This window comes from Natator depressus, chromosome 8 (assembly GCF_965152275.1).
Source record: "Natator depressus isolate rNatDep1 chromosome 8, rNatDep2.hap1, whole genome shotgun sequence".
NCBI classification, from domain to species: domain Eukaryota; kingdom Metazoa; phylum Chordata; order Testudines; family Cheloniidae; genus Natator; species Natator depressus.
This window is the reverse complement of record NC_134241.1, coordinates 87418704-87442694: the sequence shown is the minus strand read 5'-3', so window position 1 is coordinate 87442694 and position 23991 is coordinate 87418704. Positions and strand designations below refer to the sequence as shown.

General features: G+C 39.1%; 1 protein-coding gene across 4 annotated transcripts in view; it reads left to right on the top strand.

Annotated features, from left to right (window-relative positions):
* MIER1 (MIER1 transcriptional regulator) overlaps positions 1–23991 on the top strand; it is a 52342-nt gene that overhangs the window by 2412 nt on the left and 25939 nt on the right. Inside the window, exons 2-5 of one of the 4 annotated variants that reach the window (XM_074961570.1) lie at positions 12688–12712; positions 15686–15724; positions 18303–18448; positions 21732–21902. In XM_074961570.1, coding sequence (XP_074817671.1) covers positions 12688–12712; positions 15686–15724; positions 18303–18448; positions 21732–21902 — 381 coding nt within the window. Of the gene's footprint in view, positions 1–6830; positions 6882–12687; positions 12713–15685; positions 15725–18302; positions 18449–21731; positions 21903–23991 lie in introns of those variants that run through there. The other 3 variants (XM_074961571.1, XM_074961573.1, XM_074961574.1) reach the window with 3 other exon arrangements.

Genomic DNA, 23991 nt, shown 5'->3' with positions numbered 1-23991 from the left:
TAAAAATATTAAAATGTGTTACTGGCACACGAAACCTTAAATTAGTGTGAACAAATGAAGACACGGCACACTACTTCTGAAAGGTTGCCAACCCCTGTTCTGTACTATATTTTCCACATGTATTCGCATTGTAACAGATGATACAATTCTCAGTGCTGCAGAGTGCATATAGATAGAGCTGTAGAAAGCCATCTTGGTGTAGCTGGTGAAACATGAATTTTTTTTTTAAATTTCATATTCATGTGCCTTGTTCTGGAGGTATACTTATATTCTGTTGAACTTGATATTTTGCTAATGGATACAAGAAAAATTGTTCAGAGGCCACAGGAGAACTTCAGAGAGCTTTATTTTAAAACTTTGATGTTTCTAGGAATGTGGACTTAGATGGAGATCCTCATCCCCACTCTGACCCTTTGATGCCATGTGAAAGTTCTAGAGCAGCATAAAGGGGCTCCAGAAGCCCTGAATCAGGCTGTAGAAGGATTTCTGTGGTACAGGAGCTGAGGAAGATGCTGCTATAATGCTGTCTTTGTAGGTGATGGTAACAGGTGTATTGGGTGCAAGACTGGAAGGTTATAGGGTTGGAAAGCACTGGAGCTGAAATGGCAATTTTTACACTTCTGGGAGAATGTCATTTCAGATTCTGAACTGTGTAGGAACGGTATTGAGAGATTTTCTTTGCCTTCAGATTGGAAGTTTAGACTAAATTTGACTAAATGGGGTCATCTCAAGCAGCACTGTGGAGAAAGGTTGCCGATAACTTAGGCCCTGAGGGCTGCCTAAATTACACCAGGGGCCAGGAAAAAGCTGAGGATCAGAAGGGCTCAAAGGTGTCTTAAAACTACATTATCCCTCTCTTCCCCAGGCTGTGAATTCAGCGCTGACCCTCCTAGGGGCAGTACAGTCTCACCCTAAAGATATGTCTGCACTGCAGTGGGGAATGCGCTTTCCAGAGGGGATAGACAGATGTACTAGCTCTGCTTGAGCTAGTATGCCAAAAATAGCTGTGTAGCCAGCACAGCACAGGTAGTAACTCATATGTGTACCTGGGGTGTCCGGGTGGGTTTGTATCAGGGGGCTAGCCCACACTGCTGCCTGGGCTACCCGAGGCTATGCTGCTGTGTTTTGCACCCTAGCTCATGCTGACCTAGTGTATTTCTGTCTATGCGCTCTGAGAAGCAAGCTTCCAGCTGCAGTATAGATATACTTTAAGTGAGGAAGTATCATAAACTGTTGTGCTTGAGACAAACAGCTAGCTTTTTAAGACCAAAATTATAGACTTAAAATGTTGAACAAATATAATATGAATATGAAAAGACTTTGTGGATTATTTTTAATTTATGGAACGTTGGGCTTGAAACAGTTTCTGTTGACGGGAACGCAAACCCCATTATGCTAGTAAATGGGACTAGAAAATGAAACCGATTTTTATCTGCAAAAGTGAAACTATTTTTTTAGAAGTTAATACTGGTTTGAATGTTCCTTTTTTTAGTTTCCATTTTTTTTCTTGTATCCATTTACAGCTAGGCTTTAGTTACTAATGACTACATTTATTTATTTATTTATTTTATTTAATTTATAGGCATTTCTGTGGTATCGAAGCACCTGACAAATTTCAGTGAATTTAGCCTTCCAGCTTTCTTTGAGATAGAGAAGTAATATTAACTCTAAGAGCAGTAGGTTTAAAGAAACATTTGGCTTATACAGTAGAACCTCAGAGTTACAAATACCTCGGGCATGGAGGTTGTTTATAACTCTCTGAAATGTTCGTAACTCTGAACAAAACATTGTTCTTTCAAGAGTTTATAGCTGAACATTCATTTAACTCAGCTTTAAAACTTATTTCTTTAGTATAGTTTTTTTTTTTTTTTTGGTCTCTGCTGCCTGATTGTGTACTTCCGGTTCCAATTGAGGTGTGTGTTTGATTGGTCAGTTCATAACTCAGGTGTTCGTTACTCTGAAGTTGTACTGTACATTCATTCAGTAATGGTATACATGCAATTTAATTCACTCTTTCCCTGATTATAAGCTTTTGAAGAGAAATTAATACCACTTTGTGGTTCTGCATTTTTAATATGGGGAAAGGGGTTGACACTCGCTGGAAGGGGACAGTCTCACTGTTAACATTATATATAGAGTTTTACAAAAGCTTTTATTTTGATTGGGTATCCACATTTTAAGTATTTAAGGTTCAAAAATAGGTATGCAGTCGTTAATCAGAATTGTAGTTTAGTACAAAGGCTGTGGAGAAAGTGATGCAATTGTGTCCAAGTGTAATTACGTATGTGCAGTTTCTTTAGTTAAAAAAGAACATAAGTCAGCCCATATTAAATACCACAGCTTTTAAGACAGTAAGCTTTCTCACTGACACCCCCACTCCCCCCCCCCCAATCTTTGTCATTAATGGTGCTATGAGAACCTTCACCTTTGCAGCACTTGGCATCTGGAACTGCCTTCCTATATGTGTTTCCCATCTGTTTTAAGTCTCAGTTGAATACATGCATTTCCCCCTGATTATGCCACCTAATTCTGTATAATGTAATTCTGTGAAGCACTTTGTCTTCCATGGGGGGGGGGAGAGGGAGAGGGTTCTAATTAACAGTAACGCAATATGCTATATGAAAGATAGTAGTATTGTCACTTGTTTTTTTACAATCATATCACCTCTGGTTATGAGCTCTTTGGATTTCACAAGTTGAGGAGGGATGGGCCTGAACAGTAGGAAGGTGGGAGACTTCCAAGGAATCACAGGTTGCTACAGGAAACTTCAGCCAAGTCAGTCAACTAAAAACAAAATTAATTACTCAGCATGGTTTTCTGGGATATTGTGCTGTTGAAGGCTTGTGCTTCAGATGAAACATAAAGCAGAGGTTCGGACAAACTGTGATCATCAAATTCTTCATCACGCTTTTGCAAAAGTGAGGTGTCTTGACCAAGTGTTGATAATTAGTTTCTGCCTATCTAAATTCCTAAGTAGTTGCAACCCCAGATTGGCTTGTTCAGTATGAATTTGTGCCCATTAACTTATCTTGGGAAAACTTACAATAAATATAACACAGCATTTTAAAATTTGATAACTGATAAACTGAACAAAATCTTACCTAACCCTTTCCTCAGAAAAAGTCTAAGTAAATGGATAGTCTTTGAAAGTCGTAAAAGTTGGGCTGTAACTGATGAAAGGAAATTATGTAATCAAGGGTCCTCTTCTGAGAATGCACTGCATCCAGCCCCTGACATACAAGCTCAAGTATCCCAACTGACCTCAGCTTTCTGGGAGAATCACAGAGGGAGAAGTGGTCTCTTAAATATCTGGTAACCAAATAACAAGCCTTCGTAAACTGAGACAGACACCTTAAATTTCATCTGGAGGTGACAAAGAAGCCAAATCAGTCTCAAGCGTCAGAGTAGTGTGTGTAAAATTCTTCAGTGGGCATCCATTTTTTGACTTAGTTGAAATTTCCAAGTGGAGTTCAGATGTAGACCCAAGTAGTAATCTTACACTAGCCTGGAAGTACAAATCCAGCAAATGTTCCCCCTTCTTGCTAAACACAAGTGGGGATAAATGTTCTTGAACACTGCCATTACCTGAATATACAGAAATGCACAAGGGTTCTAACAAGACTCCAGTTTGTATATCTAAGTAACAAAAGGAAGTCACACCATGTTGAGCAAAGGGTATTGTCTACCCTTTCAGCTGGTTGTTTCCTCCAAGTCACCAATTAAGTTGTAAAAAGAAAAGGAGTACTTGTGGCACCTTAGAGACTAACCAGTTTATTTGAGCATGAGCTTTCGTGAGCTACAGCTCACTTCATCGGATGCATAAAAGTGGAAAATGCAGTGAGGATGTTTTTATACACACATAATGAAAAATTGGGTGTTTATCACTTCAAAAGGTTTTCTCTCCCCCCACCCCACTCTCCTGCTGGTAATAGCTTATCTAAAGTGATCACTCTCCTTACAATGTGTATGATAATCAAGGTGGGCCATTTCCAGCACAAATCCAGGTTTTCTCTCCCCCCCACCCTACTCTCCTGCTGGTAATAGCTTATCTATCCTCACTGCATTTTCCACTTTTATGCATCCGATGAAGTGAGCTGTAGCTCATGAAAGCTTATGCTCAGATAAATTGGTTAGTCTCTAAGGTGCCACAAGTACTCCTTTTCTTTTTGCGAATACAGACTAACACGGCTGCTACTCTGAAACCTGTCAATTAAGTTGTGTTTAACTTCCTGCACTAAGTAGTTATGTAGTACTGCTGTAGTCTGTTAAATGGCTCCTGCATTCCATCTCTGAGGTGTCTGCAATTTAGTCATGGGTGAAGTAACTAAATAAATGGATGAAAAGCTGCATGAGCATAAATGCTGTTTGTTTTACAAATGGAATTTGTCCAAGGTGGTGAGCCATGTGCTTTATATGAGTTAAATTGTAATAGAAACAATTATAGTATATGATCTAGCTATACATTCAAAACTTTGATGTGCAAACTCTTTGATGTTCATATGGTTGGGTATTTACACACCTGGAATAAATCCATAAAACAGTGATTTTTATTCCATGACGAAGAATGAAATGGTAAAGGAAAGTGTACTGTTTTATTTTTTTCTTGCAAAATGTCAGTAACTTCATTATCGTATGCAGTGTTGTTGTAGCTGTGTTGATCCCAGGATATGAGAGAGACAAGGTGGGTGAGGCAATACCTTTTATTGGACCAACGTCTGTTGGTGAGAGAGACAAGTTTTTGAGCTTACCATAGAGCTCTTCTTCAGATCTGGAAAACTTAGGGCTTGTCTACACTTACATTTTATAGCGCTCTAACTTGCTGTCTCGGGGGTGTTAAAAATCACTTCCCTGAGCGCAGCAAGGTTGAGCACTTTAAAGTGCTAATGTGGACAGGCTCCAAGCGCTGGGAGCCACGCTCCGAGCTATTTCTCTCGTGGAGGTGGATTACCAGGAGTGCTGGGAGACTGTCTCCCAGCGCTCACGCGTGACCACACTCACACTTCAAAGCGCTGTCATGGGAGCGCTCCCGCGGCAACACTTTGAAGTTTCTAATGTAGACATAACCTTAGGGCTAGTCTACACTGGCATCACTAAAGCACTGCTACGGCGGCGCTTTAACATACCTCTTGTGTGGTCGTGGCACAGCACAAGAAAAAAAACCCACCTCAACGAGGGGTGCAGCTCCGAGCGCTGGGGGGGCACAGTTTACGCTGACGCACTACAGCTCTGCAGCTTGCTGTGCTCAGGGGTATTTTTTCACACCCCTGAGCGAGAAGGTTGCAGCACTGTTAATTGCCAGTGTAGACAAGTCGTTAGTGATCCAGCTAAATACTATATAGAACAGATTGTTTAGCATAGGTAGTTAAGAGGCCACTTCACCTTGAATGGTCCCTTGAAATGTGTTAACACCCCTCCAGTCATTAGGAGGAAAGGTGTGACTTGTTCTGTGGGGAGCTTGCTTCTGATGAGGTTGGGGGATTGTTTGAAGGCCAGAATAGGGGGTTCAGTAAAGATTTTTCAGTATGAGGTCCTATATCAGCCTGGGGATGGGGTGCAGGGACACATGGGGAGGAGGGGTGGCTGATTGGGGGTGCAAGGACACAAGAGGACAGGCAATGTGCCTGACTGAATGAGAGAAACTAGGGGTCAGCCAGCATCTGTATGGTGAAGACTCCCTAACAATCTCTCCCTGCCCAAAAAACACCTGTTCCATACTTCTCCCACCCAACAGCCCTTTCGATTTGACACTCAGGCTCCTTCCCAGCAATCACTTCCCCCTCCCTCAGCTCTTCTGATGCCCCAAGTTTGGCTTCTCCTGCTCTCTTCAGTGAAGCTGAAACAAATAACTTGTTAGGGAAGTATTTTGTAATTTCAGCAACATTTTTCCTGCATTCCTGGAGTTGTATTTTAGTCTTTGGCTAAAAGATGCCTCAAATGAGCACTGCACCTGTTTGTCAAATTTCAGGTTCCCATCATTAAAGCCTACATTTCTGCTCATCTTTACTATATTTGCAGCATTGACTGTGACAGAGCTGCACACTTGACACTTGAATTTTTGTTCACAGTTTTATAGCTTTTACTGCTGCTACTTTAAGTATTCTGCTGTATGGTCATTTGCCGATGCATTGTTTGTTTCTGTGAGACAGACAACCCCTTCATCTGTTGTCACACAAGCACATGTTACTGCATTATTGTGTATATTGCTCCATCCATCAAGACTAGCATAGTAAGACACGAACAGCAGCCCATAAAAATGGGGCAAATAGAAATTTACTAATCAGTTGGTCCAGATTGTTCAGACATTTGCACGTCATCTTCAGTCATTGCCTTCTGATGAGTATTTTTCATAATGTTGTTTCATTCTGACAACAAGGCCTTCCATCGGTTTGTTGCACTGTTTATGCTTGGTGCATGTTCCTTACTTTACACAGAGGTACAGGAATTTCTTGAAAATATTCCTAGGTAGGGTTGTTTTTACACTCAGGTGTTGAAATCAACACTGTAGAAGCTTCACTCTCAAGAATGTTGTCCCTTCTTCCCACAGGGTCCTATTTTGACATTATGTTGCTCCTTTCTAGTTCCACACTTTGCTGCTTCTCCCTTATTATGTAACTCCCCCGCCCCATTCCCAGCCCCAGAAAAACAAAATAACAATCCAAGACTTCTCCTCATGTAACCTGCATGCCTTTTGCACTGCAGTATCTTTTGCTTAGAGACAGAGAGGGAGGCAGTTGAGAAATTAATTTCTGTTTGTATCTCTGTCCATGTGCACATGCAGGGAGACAGAGCAAGGCCATTTGTGTGAAGTACCCGGAATCATCCAGAAGCAAGGGCTGGTAGTTACTGGGCAGATCGCTGCTCTTTTTCCCATGAGCTGGAGAGTAAGTTTCAATGGTTAGTGGAATCACAAATATTCATAATTGGAGAACTGAGCCAATCAGAGCTCAGGTAAAGTGAAGCTATAAAATAGGAGTATGAGACCACCCAGGTGTGCTCAGTGGATGAATCTGATGAGATGATATATGGTGTTTTCTGGAGTCAGAAACCAGGTTCCAACGCCTGCGATGACTTTGCCAGTCTCTTGTTCCCAGTAGCATGGTCCTAGGTCTCCCACAAGATCAAGCGCTTAATACAACGCACTACCTATTGTGCCATATTTATAAAGCTTGATCTCAAAAGTTAGATGTTTTTCCCCTGATTCGTTCTTTATATAGAAAAGCAGCCTTAAACTCGGTTCTTTATAGAGACTCTCATGGATTCAGCGTATTTTTTTTATTGTTAAAGAGATTATACATTTAGGCCTTAATATATTTTGTATTAAATTCAGATTTCATTTTAAACAGGTTCATTTTTTAAAAGAGAAACTTGTAATTTAAATAAAAAATCCTATTTAAAATCCATTTTTGGAGTGTGGGTTTTTTAACATTGATTTTTATCCACCCTGTGAGTGAGCATTCCACAAACAGGGCACTTTTAAGGGCTTAGTCTACCCATTTGGCACAATGCAAAGTCATGAATCTAGTCAAGGCAAGGGCAAAATAACGTTTTTGGGTTTCTTACAGCAAGATCTTAATTTGGACCTAAAAGTTCAGACTCTAAAAATCCAAGCAACAGCTGTTTTCTGCTTGCTATCTCTACCATGCTGCTGTAGAGTTTCATCTCACTCAGGCATAATATTTCTCAAAGCTGCCTTGCTTCTCAACCCTTTGCCAATAAAGAGAAATCCTTTTTGGGACCTAAACCTTGTATTAAATGCGCAGACTAAGCATCCCTTGTCAGAAATGCCCTTATTTTTTGTCTTTAGCACACACAGATATTTTGCTGAAATGGAAAGGAGCTAAAGATGAGTAGATATTGTGTAACTTCATAGTTTGGAGTGTTTGATCTGTAGTCAGTGCATGTTCTCTCATGGCTTATTGCTTTGGTTCCATGGCTTGTGAGGCATGGCATGGTATAGTGTAGATCTGCAGAGACGATTTTTGAAGTTGATTATTGGTTGCTGGACTTTTCTTTATTTATCCCCTCTTTTACCTTCAAGCAGTGAAACATTCTTCTGTTGCCGTTCACAATGCTTTTAAGCAACACCACAGAATTTAAGAAACTGGCTAGTTTCTTTGCTTCTGAGAACACCCTAGGTAACCTCAATTAAGCTGAGCTGTTTATTATAAATTACACTTTGCTGCTACCTGCATTAGCCAGAGTTCCCACTACATATGCCCATTTCAGATTTATACCACAGGCTCTCTTTGGTAGTTCTTCTATGAAATTTATCCTTGAAAATGAGGCTTTTATTTGGAATTTTCTTAGTAGTTTTTCCCCTCCTCTCATGTTCCTCTCATTTGCATGGACTAAAATGTAATTCTGTTTACTCATTTCTTCAAGCATCGTTGACCAAGCTAAAATTAGCAGTTTGAATTTCTTACTATGTCGGAATACTGCAGCAGGTACACAAGGGACTCATTAATTAACAATAATTGATGGACCAATTGTGTATTGCTCAGTTTTGCAAATTTAAAGTAGGTAAACATAAAAAGCAATATTGTGCATTGAATTTTGTAAAAGTAATGTTGTCAACAGGAAACCTCTTTCAGTACTGTGTTAAATTCTTGCTGAAAAGTGATGGGAGAACACTGTTCCAGCCAGTTAAATTATCTAACTGAAAATTAGTGAGATTCTGCTCTGTTCTATGTGACACAGGCATCTTTTAAAACTGCCTTCCCCAACAGTGCACTATGGATAATCAGTGGCAATCTATTGCTTAATTTGGATATTAGTAGATTACTAATTTAATTGTCATCTATATGTGAAACATTTCAAGTATAAAGATATAATTAGGCAGGCCCAAAAAAAGTGAAGAGTAAACTAACAGCAAAAAATTAAGTACAGCAGAAGCAGGAAGCCTGCCAAACAGTCAGTGGGATTACTGGACAATTGAGGTGCTAAAAAGCACTCAGAGACACGGCTGTTGCAGAGAAGCTAAATGAATTCTGTGCAGTGGTCTTCACTGCATTGGCTCAGATGTGGGAATCACCCTCAGATCCTTTCTCTTTTAGGTGACTGATCTGAGGAACTGTCTCAGATTGAGGTGTTAGTAAAGGAGGTTTTCGCAAAGATTGATAAATTAAACAGTAATAAGTCATCTGGACCAGATGGTGTTCTGAAGGAACTCAGATATGAAATTGCAGAACTACTAACTGTGATAGGTAACCTGTCACTTAAATTAGACTCTGTACCAGGTGACTGTAGAGTACCTAATGTAATACCAACTTTTAAAAAAGGCCCCAGAGGCAATCCTGGCTATTACAAGCGAGTAAGCCTAACTTAAGCACCAGGCAAAATGGTTGAAACTGTAATAAAGAACAACACTGTCACCAACATAGATGAACACAACATGTTGGGGAAGAGTCAAAAGGGCTTTTTAAAAGGGAAATCATGCCTCACCAATCTAGTAGAATTCTTTGAGGGGAGTCAACAAGCATGTGGATAAGGGTGATCCAGTTGTTATAGTGTACTTGAACTTTCAGAAAGTCTTTCACAAGGTCCCTCATCAAATGCTCTTAAGCAAAGTAAGCATACATGAAATAAGAGGATAGGGTCCTCTCATGGATCAATAACTAGTTAAAAGGTAGGAATAAAGGGTAGGAATAAATGGGGGGAGGGATAGCTCAGTGGTTTGAGCATTGGCCTGCTAAACCCAGGGTTGTGAGTTCAATCCTTGAGGGGGCCATTTAGGGACATGGGGCAAAAATTGGGGGTTGGATTAGATGACCTCCTGAGGTCCCTTCCAACCCTGATATTCTGTGATTCTAGGTTCAATTTTCAGAATAGAAAATGACAAATAGTGGGGGTCTCCCAAGTATCCGTAGTGGGACCAGTACTATTCAACATATTTATAAATGATCTAGAAAAGGGGGTAATCATTGCAAAGTTTGCAGCCAATACAGTACAGTAAATCTGCACTTATTGTTGTCCCGGTTAAAGTTGTTTTGTTATGTCGCTGATCTATTAGAAGACATGCTCATTTAAAGTTGTGCAATGCTCTCTTATAACGTTGTTTGGCAGCCACCTGTTTTGTCCACTGCTTGCAGGAAGAGCAGCCCGTTGGAGCTAGTTGGTGGGGGCTTGGAACCAGGGTGGGCTGGCAGCCCCCTATCAGCTACCCTAAATTCCCTGTGTGGCAGCCACCCAGCAGGCTATCAAGTGCCGGGCAGTTCAGGTGTCTTCCCCGCCCCCCCGGATGCTGCTCCTGCCCTCTGCCTTGAAGAGGCTCCTGGGAGCCTCGTGCTTACTGTGCAGCGGGTGGGGGGGGAAAGAGGGGTGCTGTTGTCAGGGTGTTCCCCCTCCCCCTGCTCCTGTACCCCATCTCCACAGAGTGTGGGGGGGGGATGGACACAACACAACAGGGCTCAGGATGGAGGGAGCTTGCTGGCAGCAGCTGCTGTCTCAACTTGCTGATATACTTTAAAAGGCAGCGTACTTAGAGTGGGGTCAGCATACTTGAAGGGGCAATGCGCCTGTCTGTGCCTCTCTCTCACACTCAAGCACCACCCGGCACTTTGGAAAGTGGAGGGAGCGGTGTGTTCCAGTGGGGTAGCGTGGGTTCATCATCATGTTCAGTTTCCGCAGGGAATGTTTGCAGCCACTGCCATGCGTCTATTATGTCTTCTCCCTGCATTCGTGTTGCCTTGTAGGGTGTGAGGCTACATTAACAACAACATGTTAACCCTTGAGGGCTCAGTTGAGTGTTAGTTCACCATTTAGTGGCAAGGCATTCCCTGGGAAATATCCCACCCTCTGACTCCACCACCTCAACCAATCACAATCATCATTTCTGTGTACAATATTAAATTGTTTAAAACTTCTACTCTGTGTATGTGTGTGTGTCTATACATGTCTTTTTTCTGGGGGAAAAAATTTCCCTGGAACCTAGCCCCCCCATTTACATTAATTCTTATAGGGAAATGGGATTTGCTTAACTTCATTTTGCTTAAAGTAGCATTTTTCAGGAACATAACTAAAATGTTAAGCGAGGAGTTACTGTATTACTCAAGCTAAATCCAAAGCAGACTGCAAAAAGTTACAAAGGGGATCTCACAAACTGGTGACTGGGCAACAAAATATCAGATGAAATTGAGTGTTGATGAGTGCAAAGTAATGCACATTGGAAAACAATCCCAATTATACATACAAAATGATGGGGTCTAAATTAGCTGTTACCATTCAAGAAAGACATCTTTGAGTCATCGTGGCTAGTTCTCTGAAAACATCTGCTCGATGTGCAGCAGCAATCAAGAAATCTAGCAGTGTTAGGAATCATTAGGAAAGGGATAGATAATAAGACAGAAACTCTTGTAGTGCCACGATATAAATCCATGGTATGTCCATACCGTGAATACTGTATACAGTTCTGATCATCTCATCTGAAAAAAACATATTAGAACTGGAAAAAATACAAAGAGAGAGCAAAAATAATTAGCACGTGGAACTGCTTCCATATGAGAAGAGATTAAAATGAGTGGGACTGGTCAACATAGAAAAGCGACAACTAAGGGTGGGGATATGGCAGAAGTTTATAAAATCATGAATATTGTGAAGAAAGTGAATAGGGAAGTGTTATTTGCCCCTTCATACACCAGAAGAACGAGGGGGGTTACCCAATGAAATTAATGGGCAGCAGGTTTAAAACAAACAAAGTATTCACACAATGCACAACCTGTGTAACTTGTTGATAGGGGATGTTATGAAGGCCACAAGTATAACTGGGTTCAAAAAAGAACTAGATAAGTTAATGGAGGATAGGTCGATCAATGGCTACTAAACAAAAGGATCAGGGATGCAACCCCATGCTCTGGATGTCCTTAAACCTCTGACTGCGAGAAGCTGGAACTGGACAATGGGGTTGGATCACTCTATAATTGCCATGTTTTATTCATTCTCTCTCAAACATCTGGCACAGGCCTCTGTCAGAAGACCGGATACTGGGCTAGATGGACCATTAGTTTGACCCAGGATGACTGTTCTTAGGTGACTAAAATAGACTGTAATAGCTCCACTGAAATAAATATTTCTACGTTCACTATCTTTTTTGGTATATATGTTAATATAGTGAATCCTGTTTTTCTGACAAACTAGCATTACACTAGTGCTTGCGCAGGACAGATGGCTTTCAAGAAAACTTTCAAAGTTCTCCCAGTTTTGGGTCACAGATTGATATCTAATAGTTTGTTTCCTTCCTAAGCTTTACGGGGACTTCCTATTGCAGTTTCTGATTTTTTTTTTTTTTTCAAAAAAGAAAAAAAGTTTTTAGTATTTTATCTAAATATAAATTGGGCTTTTTTGTGATGTATTACTTATGATTGGGCAGATGAGGGCTATTTACCTTGGTTTCAGAATGGCTGTATTTTATACTCTAAGGAACTCAATGGTTGCTTCACAAAATGGGGAATTCTTCCCATTATCATTTGGTTAAATATAACAAGGCTGAAAGTATAAAGAAGGAAATGAATCTTGTTTGTCATTTTAAACCTACTTAGAATGGCCAAGATATTTCTGATATATTGGTGAGAAAGTGACTGTCAATGCACTGCTTATTTATAATCTTTTGTATCAGATCAGCTATTGAATTCACCTTCTATGTTTGTTTGTACAGACTTAATATGGAAAAACTAATTTTTTTTTTCTTTTTAGCCTTCTCTTCAGTCTTCAAGCCCAGGTAAAAAATTTAATATATTATGTTTGAGAGGGAGGGGAACACTTCAGTAAAATGCCAGTCATTACCTTCTATTTTTTTAATATTATTGCTATTGGAATTAACAGTTCAAAGTTGAAATTAAAGGCATTGCATATTCCCAGTTACTACAGGTTTATCACTGTTGTATGGTTCTAATTAGGTTTGTTAATTGAATAGTTAAATCATTTTTAAATCTTAAAAATAACATACACCTTTGAAAGTGTCTTTCCTATGCATCTTATGTTGTTTTACCTAAACCATTAGACTGTGAAGATGACAGCTTCCAGTTTGATTTTTAATCATTGTTACATTTTGGCATACTTTAATTATTTGTAGTGATTGTAATTAGTTCTAGTTATTTGAATATCTTTTATATTTTTCCTTTAAAAGAGACACACACAGGAATATGTATACTAACTGTATTTTTCATTTGCATACAGCACAAAACCACTACACAATTTGACATAATTGGCAGCCTTTGCTTGGTAGATGACCAGTACTGAAAGTGCAGAAATTTATGTGGGTCAAGATTAAGGTCAATTTACAGAGCATTGTAGTTTGCATAGCAGCTACTTGTACTATGTCTAGTACTTGACTAGTGACAGTTATATTTGTCCCATGTTTTCCCATGCATGAAATTCACTCACATTAACAGGAAAAACAATAGTTTTTTTCACTGATCCTGCACTCTATGGACTGTAATCAATAGGAACATATTTGCTTATATGGGTTACTGAAAAACAGGAATTTCCATTACGTCTCTTTTTAAAAACTGGTTGGTGTCTGATGTTCTGATATGATTAACTCATTTATGCTGAGCTTTTTAGTGTGCAGTACAGTAATAAATACTGAGTTTTTGGTTTTTCACACCTTGCTACTACAGTAACCAGTGTTAATTATATAACGCTTTGTCGAAGATGATTGACCTTGTCAAGATTAACATCCTAGTGATTGAAATGCAAGCCTTCCAACATGAGCAGCTTCACTTTTTGTTGGACTACCTTGTCTTGAACAGTTATACCACTTAACTATGCTTTAGCAATAAAAGCAGTACAAATCCTTAATGTAGATACAATTATATCAGTATAAGGCCTTTTATACTTCTATAACTATATCCATGCTAGGGGCTGTACTGGTATAGCTGTTTCAGCAAAAAATCACACCTGCATATACTGGAGTTCTGTGAGAAACTGGAGTTTCTTTTAGAATTAGTGTCAGTGGATATTTTTGCTACTTCAGGTAATTAATATGTTGCTTTGGGTTATAAAATCATCTGTTCAGCAAATAGATGTTTTCTTCACATTATGGTGAGATCATTTCAGATGAAAGCGAGACTTGACTCTGGTGCAAGTCCTACAAAAGATCAGGTTTTGGCATTGGAAGCTACTGCATCAACAAAAGCAATCAAATCCTTAATTTTTAAGATTTTACAGAGCATCATTTTCAGTAGTGTTCTTTTGTGTAGTGAAAATACCAAACAAAATAATTCAGTAGATTATGTAATTTTACAGCAGCATGCATGACTACCTGGAAGCATCAGGTATTATTTTAATAAACATTTCCAACTTTTTATAAGTGATATTTTCATTCCTTTAACATGTAAATTCATGTTTTGAACAGTTTTTTTTTCTTGGAGAGCTCATCTTTTTGTGATGGAAATTGTCACCTGCAGTAATTTCATAACCTGAAGACATTTACTAAGCTTCCCATGTTGTACCAATAAATTAAAAACCAGCAGGATCTTATTAAAGGGAAAAAGGCAAAATACCACATTTATTGTGAATACAGAAAGAATCATAGTAAGCAGTTAGTTACAGCTGTAACATTCCATTCAGTCTCATCTTTATTCACACATTCATTCACTCGCGCGCGCACACACACACACACACACACACACACACACACACACACACACACACACAGAGGTTCTGCAAGGTTGTTATCATAGTAAGCAGTTAGTTATAGCTATAACATTCCATTCAATCTCATATTTATTCACACACACACACACACACACAGAGGTTCTGCAAGGTTGTTATCATAGTTACCAGCCTTAGAGTTGCTCATGCCAAGCCACTGGCCAGGTGGCCTGGACATGAGGAGGGAGCGGGGCCTTGTCAGATGCTCATCTGATGCTCCTGGAAGTTGCTTTGCAGAATCAGACCCCAAAGTTCTCACTTTTTAGAGTCTATTTTTATAGGAATTTCTTCCTATGCCAGTCTATGGGAATTGCTTCATCATGCTGCTGCTGAATCAATCAGCAGATAGCACATTCCTGACAGCTGCAAGATGTTATCTTGTTCTTTGGTTCTCCCATTCTTGAGGCTGTTGGGTGGATTCCAGTCTGCCCTCCGGGGGTCCTCTGGTTATTTCCACTTGACGCCTTCTTCAGCCGATGGACACTGGATTCTTAGGCTGGCACCTCCCTGATCATTCAGTTATTATCCACACCAAGCATCCATCCACATACATCCTCTATCTCTATTTTAATCACAATTGTTAATACAACAAAAGGGCGGGGAGTCTCTGGGTGCTGTTTCTGTTGTTAGAGTATTGCTTTGGGTCTCTCTCTCTCTGTGAATTGCTTTGAGAACAGACTCTGTCTTAGAATGTACTAACACAATTAGCAGCTTGCAAGTTTCACACATAGAGGGAGAGAAACAGTCCCAAAAACCAAGAGACGTCTTAATTAGTAATACCCTGGAATTTAAACTATGGGGAATCAAACTCATTTGTGATTTTAATACAGAACTTCTTTAATATGATCCAACATCCATTGCAAACTAGATGCTAAATTTCACTGTTAATATCCCTGGACTACAGCATATTTGAAAATTTAAATCTTGTTAAAACTCATTTAATGATGATACTTGATGCACTTTATATTTTAAAATGGATTTATAAACAGTAATCCTGATAACACCATTGTGAGCTACGTATTATCACTTTTTACAGATTTGGAAACTGAAACACAGATGAAGTTACTTGCCCAAGGCAAGTAGTTAAAAGTGCTGGGATTATAAATCAATAGTTTGTTGGTTTCAGCATTGTGCTCAGTCTGTTAGCAGTCAGCCTTTCATTTATTTTTTTACTTGTTACTGCTAGTTGTTACTATATCTAGACTTTTTTTTTTTAACAAAGAATCATGCAAAAGGGGGAAAAAACAAAAAATAGGTAGAAAATTGCCTGAATGTTAAGGTCTTGACCTAATATGCAAAGTCTTAAAACTTCCTTCTAATCTGTAATTATGAATAACAGTATTCCATTCATGTCCTTTCAGTTTTAAGAATGGTACCTTCCAAGAAGCCAAAAAAATTCCCTTCATATACATCCTGGTCAATATTTCTAGTAATTTACCCAATGTAGAACTCTGGTGCAGGCTGTTGAATAAGGCTGTTGCGGGGGGGGAGGGATAGCTCAGTGGTTTGAGCTTTGGCCTGCTAAACCCAGGGTTGTCAGTTCAATCCTTGAGGGGGCCATTTAGGGATCTGGGGTAAAAATTGGGGATTAGTCCTGCTTTGAGCAGGGGGTTGGACTAGATGACCTCTTGAGGTCCCTTCCAACCCAGATGTTCTATGATTCAGCCTTTGAATACTCCAATCCCTAAATGATCAGTTGTATAGAGATTAAGCTGAGGGCTGCATGGAGCAACAGCTGATGTCATGCAACTGTGAAAACTGAATAGTCAAACCCTCACCTCTGATTCTTTCTATAGCTTTTGACCATCTAAACAGAATATGAACCTCTGCTTTGAATAAATAGGATAGTTGAATTCTTCAGAACTTTAGACTTTGCAAACATCTTTCGTGTCTAGATTTTATTTTAGTTTTTGGTTTGGGTATTGGTGACATTTTTATTAATACCAAGTAGGGCTGTTGATTAATCGCAGCTAACTCACTTGATTAACTCAAAAAATTAATTGCGATTAATTGCAGTTTTGATTGCACTGTTAAATAATAGAATACCAATTTAAATTTAATAAATATTTTTGGATTTTTTTCTACATTTCCAAATATATTGAGTTCAGTTACACCACAGAGTTCAAAGTGTACAGTGCTCACTTTATATTATTTTTTATTACAAATATTTGCACTGTAAAAATGATAAAATAAATAGTATTTTTCAGTTCACCTCATACAAGTACTGTAATGTAATCTCTTTATTGTGAAAGTGCAATTTACAAATGTAGATTTTTTTGTTCGTTACATAACTGAACTCAAAAACAAAACATGGTAAAACTTTAGAGCCTACAAGTCCACTTGGTCCTACTTCTTGTTCAGCCAATTGCTAAGACAAACAAGTTTGTTTACATTTACGGGAGATACTGCTGCCTACTTCTCAATTACAGTGTCACCATAAAGTGAGAACAGACGTTCACATGGGATTTTTGTAGCTAGCATTGCAAGGTATTTATGTGCCAGATATGCTAAACATTCATATGTCCCTTCATACTTCAACCACCATTCCAGAGGACATGCTTGTATGCTGATGATGCTTGTTTAAAAAAATAATGTGTTAATTAAATTTGTGCTGAACTCCTTGGAGGGGAGAATTGTATGGCTCAGGCTCTGATTTAACCCACATTCTGCCGTATATTTCATGCTATAGTAGTCTCGGATGATGACTCGGCATATGTTCTTCCTTTTAAGAACACTTTCGCAACAGATTTGATAAAAAGCAAAGAAGGTACCAATGTGAGATTTCTAAACATAGCTACAGCACTCGACCCATGGTTTAAGAATCTGAAGTACCTTCCAAAATCTGAGAGGGACAAGGTGTGTAGCATGCTTTCAGAAGTCTTAAAAGAGCAACACTCCAATGCGGAAACTACAGAACCCGAACCACCAAAAAAGAAAATCAACCTTCTGCTGGTGGCATTTGACTCAGATGATGAAAATGAACATGCATCGGTCCGCACTGCTTTGGACTGTAATTGAGTAGAATCCGTCATCAGTATGGACGCATGTCCTCTGGAATGGTGGTTGAAGCATGAAGGGACATATGAATCTTTAGCACATCTGGCATGTAAATATATTGCAAAGCCGGCTACAACTGCGCCATGCAAATGCCTGTTCTCACTTTCAGGTGACATTCTGAACAAGAAGCAGGCAGCATTATCTCCTGCAAATGTAAACAAACTTGTTTGAGCGCTTGGCTGAACAAGAAATAGGATTGAGTAGACTTGTAGGCTCTAAAATTTTACATGGTTTTATTTTTTTGTACATAATTCTATATTTGTAAGTTCAACTTTCATGATAGAGATTGTACTATAGTACTTGTATTAGCTGAATTGAAAAATACTATTTTATTTTTTGCAGTGCAAATATTTATAATCAAAAATAAATATAAAGTGAGCACTGTACACTTTGTATTCTGTGTTGTAATTGAAATCAATATATTTGAAAATGTAGAAAAATCCAAAAATATTTAAATAAATGGTATTCTATTACTGTTTAACAGTGCGATTAATCGCGATTAATTTTTTTTAATCGCTTGACAGCCCTAATACCAAGCTAACTCCTTTAAACCCATGATGTGATTGATCAACTTCTTTTCAAATTTTTTATACTAGGAGGTTCAGCAACATCTGATGACCATGAATTTGACCCGTCTGCTGATATGCTGGTTCATGATTTTGATGATGAACGGACATTAGAAGAGGAGGAAATGATGGAAGGAGAAACAAACTTCAATTCTGAAATAGAGGATCTTACAAGGGTAAATGGCACTTATGGGTTATAAAACAAAAATACCATTTTATGCAAGATGGTTACATTTTGTTGGATTTTGATCACAAATACATTGGCGAACAAATAAATCCTAGGAATGGTGACCTGTTGTGGTACTTTTTCAGTTCTCAAAATCTGTAGCAAAGAAGCTATGTACATAATAGACTGTAATGCTTGTTGAGGTATAGTTTTTTTGTTTATACCTATTGGTGTAGATGTCAAATTTTAGACTTATCGTAAACAAAGTGTGCTCTAGCTAAATGTTTGTTTTACATAAATTGATTATTCCCTGTTTGTTTGATTAGTACATGTTAGTGTCAAATTTCTATAAATAAACTCCTTCATCCCATAAATTTTTTTAATTTGACATTTTAAATTCTTTGTACAAACATTCATCCTCATACCACTCCTGTGATGAAGTAAGTAGTATTTGCCCCATTCTGTAGGTGGGGAAACTGAGACAGGGATTAAGTAATTTGCCCAAGGCCACGTAATGAGTTCTCAGCAGAGCTGAGATTAGAACACCAATTAATGATGACTATGCATACATCTTAAAATGTGTACTGAAAATAATTGCATTCTAAGAATTATTTTTTTTTATCTTGGGCTCTTGCTGGCATTTAAATACTGCTTTAAGTGATCTCTTAGGGGATATGAGCTTGGGCAGAATTTTTACTTGCATTGCAACTGGTTAGTCAGTCAGGAACAATACTTTGTGGTTTAAGCATGTTCATAATGAATTCTAAACTAGTTTAAATGCAGTCTGTGATTTCATGGGTTGAAAGGCTTTCAGCACATGTAATTATCTTCAAATTTATATCTAAAGTACAATTTTCTTCAACTACAGTAAATCACTACCAGTTCAACTTTAAAAAGCTATTTAGCCTGTTTAATCTTCAGTAACAATAATGAATTGTCACTTACATTTGTAATTGCAGGTTTGATATTAAAGATGAAAATGAAGTTAAGTAAATCAGTTTATTACAAATTTGGAGACACTTTGTCTAGAAAGGGTGAATTCTGGGAAATAGGATTCCTCAAGTGTGTAGAGAGAGCTTTCAATACAATTGCTTTCCTTCCTTATATTTTTATATAACATTTTTAAAGGGTCAGCTTGGTGGTATAGTTGTGTACTGCCTGGTGATGCCATGGCAGCGATCAAAGGTCAGGACCAGAGTTTGTTCCTTGGCAGGAGTTGGAAACTCTGGTGGGTCTCCATGTTTTGACTTTCTGCTGAGCAAGAAAATGAGCAGTGGTGCTGTTTAGATCTAGAGGGAGCCATGTGCTACCCCTCTGTAGAGGAAGGATGTTATAAAGTGGCCCTGTTCTCCATTGTACAGTTATCAGCCTGTTGTGAATGGATCCTTCTTGGATCCAAGCCAACTAGGTCAGGGCAGAATTTAGTCACTGGTTCTAGCTCTGGAACACTCTTTCTAGGCTCAGATCTCATCTGATACTCTTCCTTGAGATGTGGAATGCCACCATCCAGCTCCTGTATATCCTGAAACCAGTGTCAGACCTCCCAAGTCACATGCTCCATGAGTTCCACCTAGGTAGCGGGCACTCCAGGCTTACTAGTTTAATCCCTTCAGAGACAGTGTAGTAGGAAAGAAAGGAACACAAGTTTAGCAAAGGAATTGCTTAACCAAAGTGACTTTACTTTTAAAGCATTCAAGCGTTATAGATCTTTGAAAATAACAAAGTCCAGAGACATGCCATCCCCTAGTCTGAGCTCACCCCTATTTATGAGTCCATGGTTTGTCAGCATCTGAGGCTGGGCAGTCCCTCTTGAAGTTCACATGTGGTGGTGATTGGCCCCCTATGGAGCTGATACCATCCGTGGTCTTAAATAGGGCCTCAGACTCTGTGCCATGTGCTCAAAATAAGAAGATCCAGATCTAACAGTCATGTTTCTGTTCTCCCTCCCACCCTACCTTTGTAGGCCCCATGTAGAAAAAAACATTGTTTCATGGGGGTGGGCCAGTAGCTGAGAAATGAAGTGATGACCCTAGATTGCAGTCTTGATGTATCTCAGTTATAGTCTCTTGGAGGTGTCATACACCTTTCCTGGGCAGGGTAACGCTCTGGGATACAATAACTGCCCTGGGGAAAGTTCAGACTTGTGCAGTTACAGTGCTTATATTTCTACAAATAGGACAACATAGAGATCATAATCTGATACCAGCTGACCCCCACCTTGTCACAAATGGTTGCTAGAACCCAAAGCTTTTTGGAGTGTAATGGGGTAAGGCAGGCTCAGAGAATCCACCAAAATAAAGAGAGACAAGGTGGGTGAGTAATATCTTTCACTGGACTACTGTTGGTGGGAGAGGCAAGCTTTCGAGCTATACAGAGTTCTTCAAAAGAAGAAGAACGAATATGTAAAAATTTTGCCACCTTACTCAACTGATCTGCTGCTTGTGTCCTGTCTACTGGCTTCATGATAAAATATGTTTTTACTTTTTTTTGCTTTTGGGAGTACTGCAGTGCGAAGGGATTGTCAGCTGGGTTTTTTGCTTCTTTGTTTATCAACAGAAGGGTTACTAACTTCAAATAACAGGGCCAACCAGATGCACTTGTGCATCACCATTTGAGGCAGTGAGGTTACATAGGTGTTAGAGGGTATAATTTGGCCAGCAGAACTGCTTACTAATGGTTCAGCAGAATGAAAGATCCAGTGCTGAATTTGCAGGGCTGACAGTTAATGTTTTGTATTAAACTGAACATAACTGATGATTTAAAAAAAAATTGGGAGCCATATGTAGTCATCTTTCAGAGTAGAACCTCTTTTAAATATAAAGACCTAAAAATGGACAAATATTTTAAGGGTTACTTTTAACTGCACATTTGTAGATGATTTTTAGTAGTTTGATTTTTAAAAAGTAGTGCAACAATGTGCTCAATAGTATTTACCTCTTGCACGTGATGAAGAGCTGAGGGGTATCTGTGTGAACAGTGACCTGCTAGTCAGTATTGTGCATAATTTGAGAATCTGTATGCAAAATCAGGTTTAAATTCCTACACTGCTAGAAGTTGCGAGTCCTGCCATATGTTATTCAAGAAGTAATTTTCCACAGATTTGTAAGGTTTCCAATTTTTTCCCAATGACCAAATGTTCATGTTAGCTGAGATAGTCTTAACACATGCATTCCTCACATATTTACCCATGCTAGGTTATGTGTAAAATACATATCTTAAAAATGTGGAGAAGGTCTGTGTAATGTGAAATGTCTTTGTGGAAGTCAAAACTTTGCTTGGTGGATGTTATTCAGGAAGGTGAAATGCCAATTAATGAACTACTTAGCCTTTATGGCTATGATGGTACAGTCCCACTTCCAGAAGAGGAAGATGATGAAGATGACGAGGAAGAGGAGGAAGAGGAAGGAGAAGATGATGAAGATGTTGATAATGACGACAACAGTGGGTGTAGTGGAGAAAACAAAGTAAGTGACTGTATTAATTGGAAATATTTTCCCATTCAGTTGTCTAGTACCCTGTCCTGAAATTCAGAACTAGTTTGCATGCTCCTTCTAGTTTAGTCACTAATAGTACATAAAAGCCCTTCATGGATATGCAAGATGCCAAACCAAAGCAGAACATAAAAACCAGCCATACTGGGTCAGACCAATGGTCCATCTACCCCAGTATCCTGTCTTCTGACAGTGGGCAATGTCACGTGTTTCAGAAGGAATGAACAGAATGGGCAATCATTGAGTGATCCATCCCCTGTCATTCACTCCCTGCTTCTGACAGTCAGAGGCTAGGGACACCCAGAGCATAGAGTTGCCTCCCTGAACCTCTTGGCTAATAGCCATTGTTGGATCTATCCTCCATGAACTTATTTAGTTCTTTTCTGAACTCCATTATAGTTTTGGCCTTCACAACGTCCCTTGGCAATGAGTTTCACAGGTTGACTGTGCATTGTGTGAAGAAGTACTTCCTTTTGTTTGTTTCAAGCCTACTGCCTATTAATTTCATTGGATGATCCCCAGTTCTTGTGTTATGTGAATGAGTAAATAACACTTCCTCTACACTAGTCACAATTTTATAGACCTTTATTATATCCCCTCTAGTCATCTCTTTTCCAAGTTGAAAAGTCCCAGTCTTTATCTTTTCTCCTACTGAAGCTGTTCCATGCCCTTAATCATTTTTGTTGCCCTTCTCTGTACCTGTTTCAATTCTAATGTCATCTTTTTGAGGTGGGATGACCAGAACTGCATATAGTATTCAGAGTATGGGCATAGCATGGATTTATATTTTCTGTCTTATCTGTTCCTTTCCTAATGGTTTCTAATGTTCTGTTAGCTTATTGACAGCCGCTGCACATTGGGCGGATGTTTCAGAGAGCTATCCACAGTGAGTCCAAGATCGTTGAGTGGTGACAGCTAATTTTTAGACCCCATGATTTTGTATGTGTAGTTCAGATTGTTTTCCAGTTTGCATTATTTTGCATTTAGCAACATTTTGAATTTATCTGATATTTTGTTGCCCAGTCACCTAGTTTTGTGAGATCCCTTTGTAACTCTTCACAGTCTGTTTTCAACTTAACTATCTAGAGTAATTTTGTATTGTCTGCAAATTTTGCCACCTCACTGTTTACCCCTTTTTCTGGTTCATATATGAATATCTTGAAAATCATTGGTCCCAGGACAGATCCCTGGGGGATCCCACTATTTACCTCTCTCCATTCCGAAAATTGATCATTTATTCCTACCCTTTGTTTTCTGTCTTCTAACCAGTTACTGATCCATGAGAGGACCTTCCCGCTTATTCCAAGCACTTACTTTGCTTCAGAGCATTCAGTGAGGGACCGTGTCAAAGGCTTTCTGAAAGTCCAAGTACATTATATCACCCGTATCCTCATGTCTGTTTGCCCCCCTCAAAGAATTCTAGTAGATTGGTGAGGCATGATTTCCCTTGACGAAAGCCATGTTGACTCTTCCCCAGCAAATCATGTTCATCTACGTATCTGATCATTCTGTTCTTTACTATAGTTTCAACCAATTTGCCTGGTATTGAAGTTAGGCTTACCAGCCTGAAATTGCCAGGATTGCCTCAAGAGCCTTTTTTTAAAAAAACAGGTGTCGCATTAGCTATCCTCCAGTCGTCTAGTATAGAAGCTGAAACAAATAGTTTGCACTATGTTGGGAGGCAAATCTATTATGAATACTTGCAAGAATACTGTACTCTTAAACACTGCAGAATTGATTTCAAAAGGTCTCCAAATAGAAGTGTGGAAGAAGTAACAAATGGTACAGCCAATGGATCTTTGCATAAGAGGTCCACGTGGCACAAACCTGAGTTGGTTTTATCAGAGGGCTGAATTAGGTGTTACTCCCCTCATCCCTCTTGCTTTATATCCAGTTGTAGTTTAAGGATCAACTACTAATGAGCTTTGGCCCTTTTACACATGTTGAACCATAACTGTTGTCTGCCAAGTTTCTTGCAGCTTCATCTAATACCTAGTCACTGTCAGATCCAGAATAAACTCGTCTAGATGGATCAGCAGTCTGACCCAGTCCAGCAATTTCT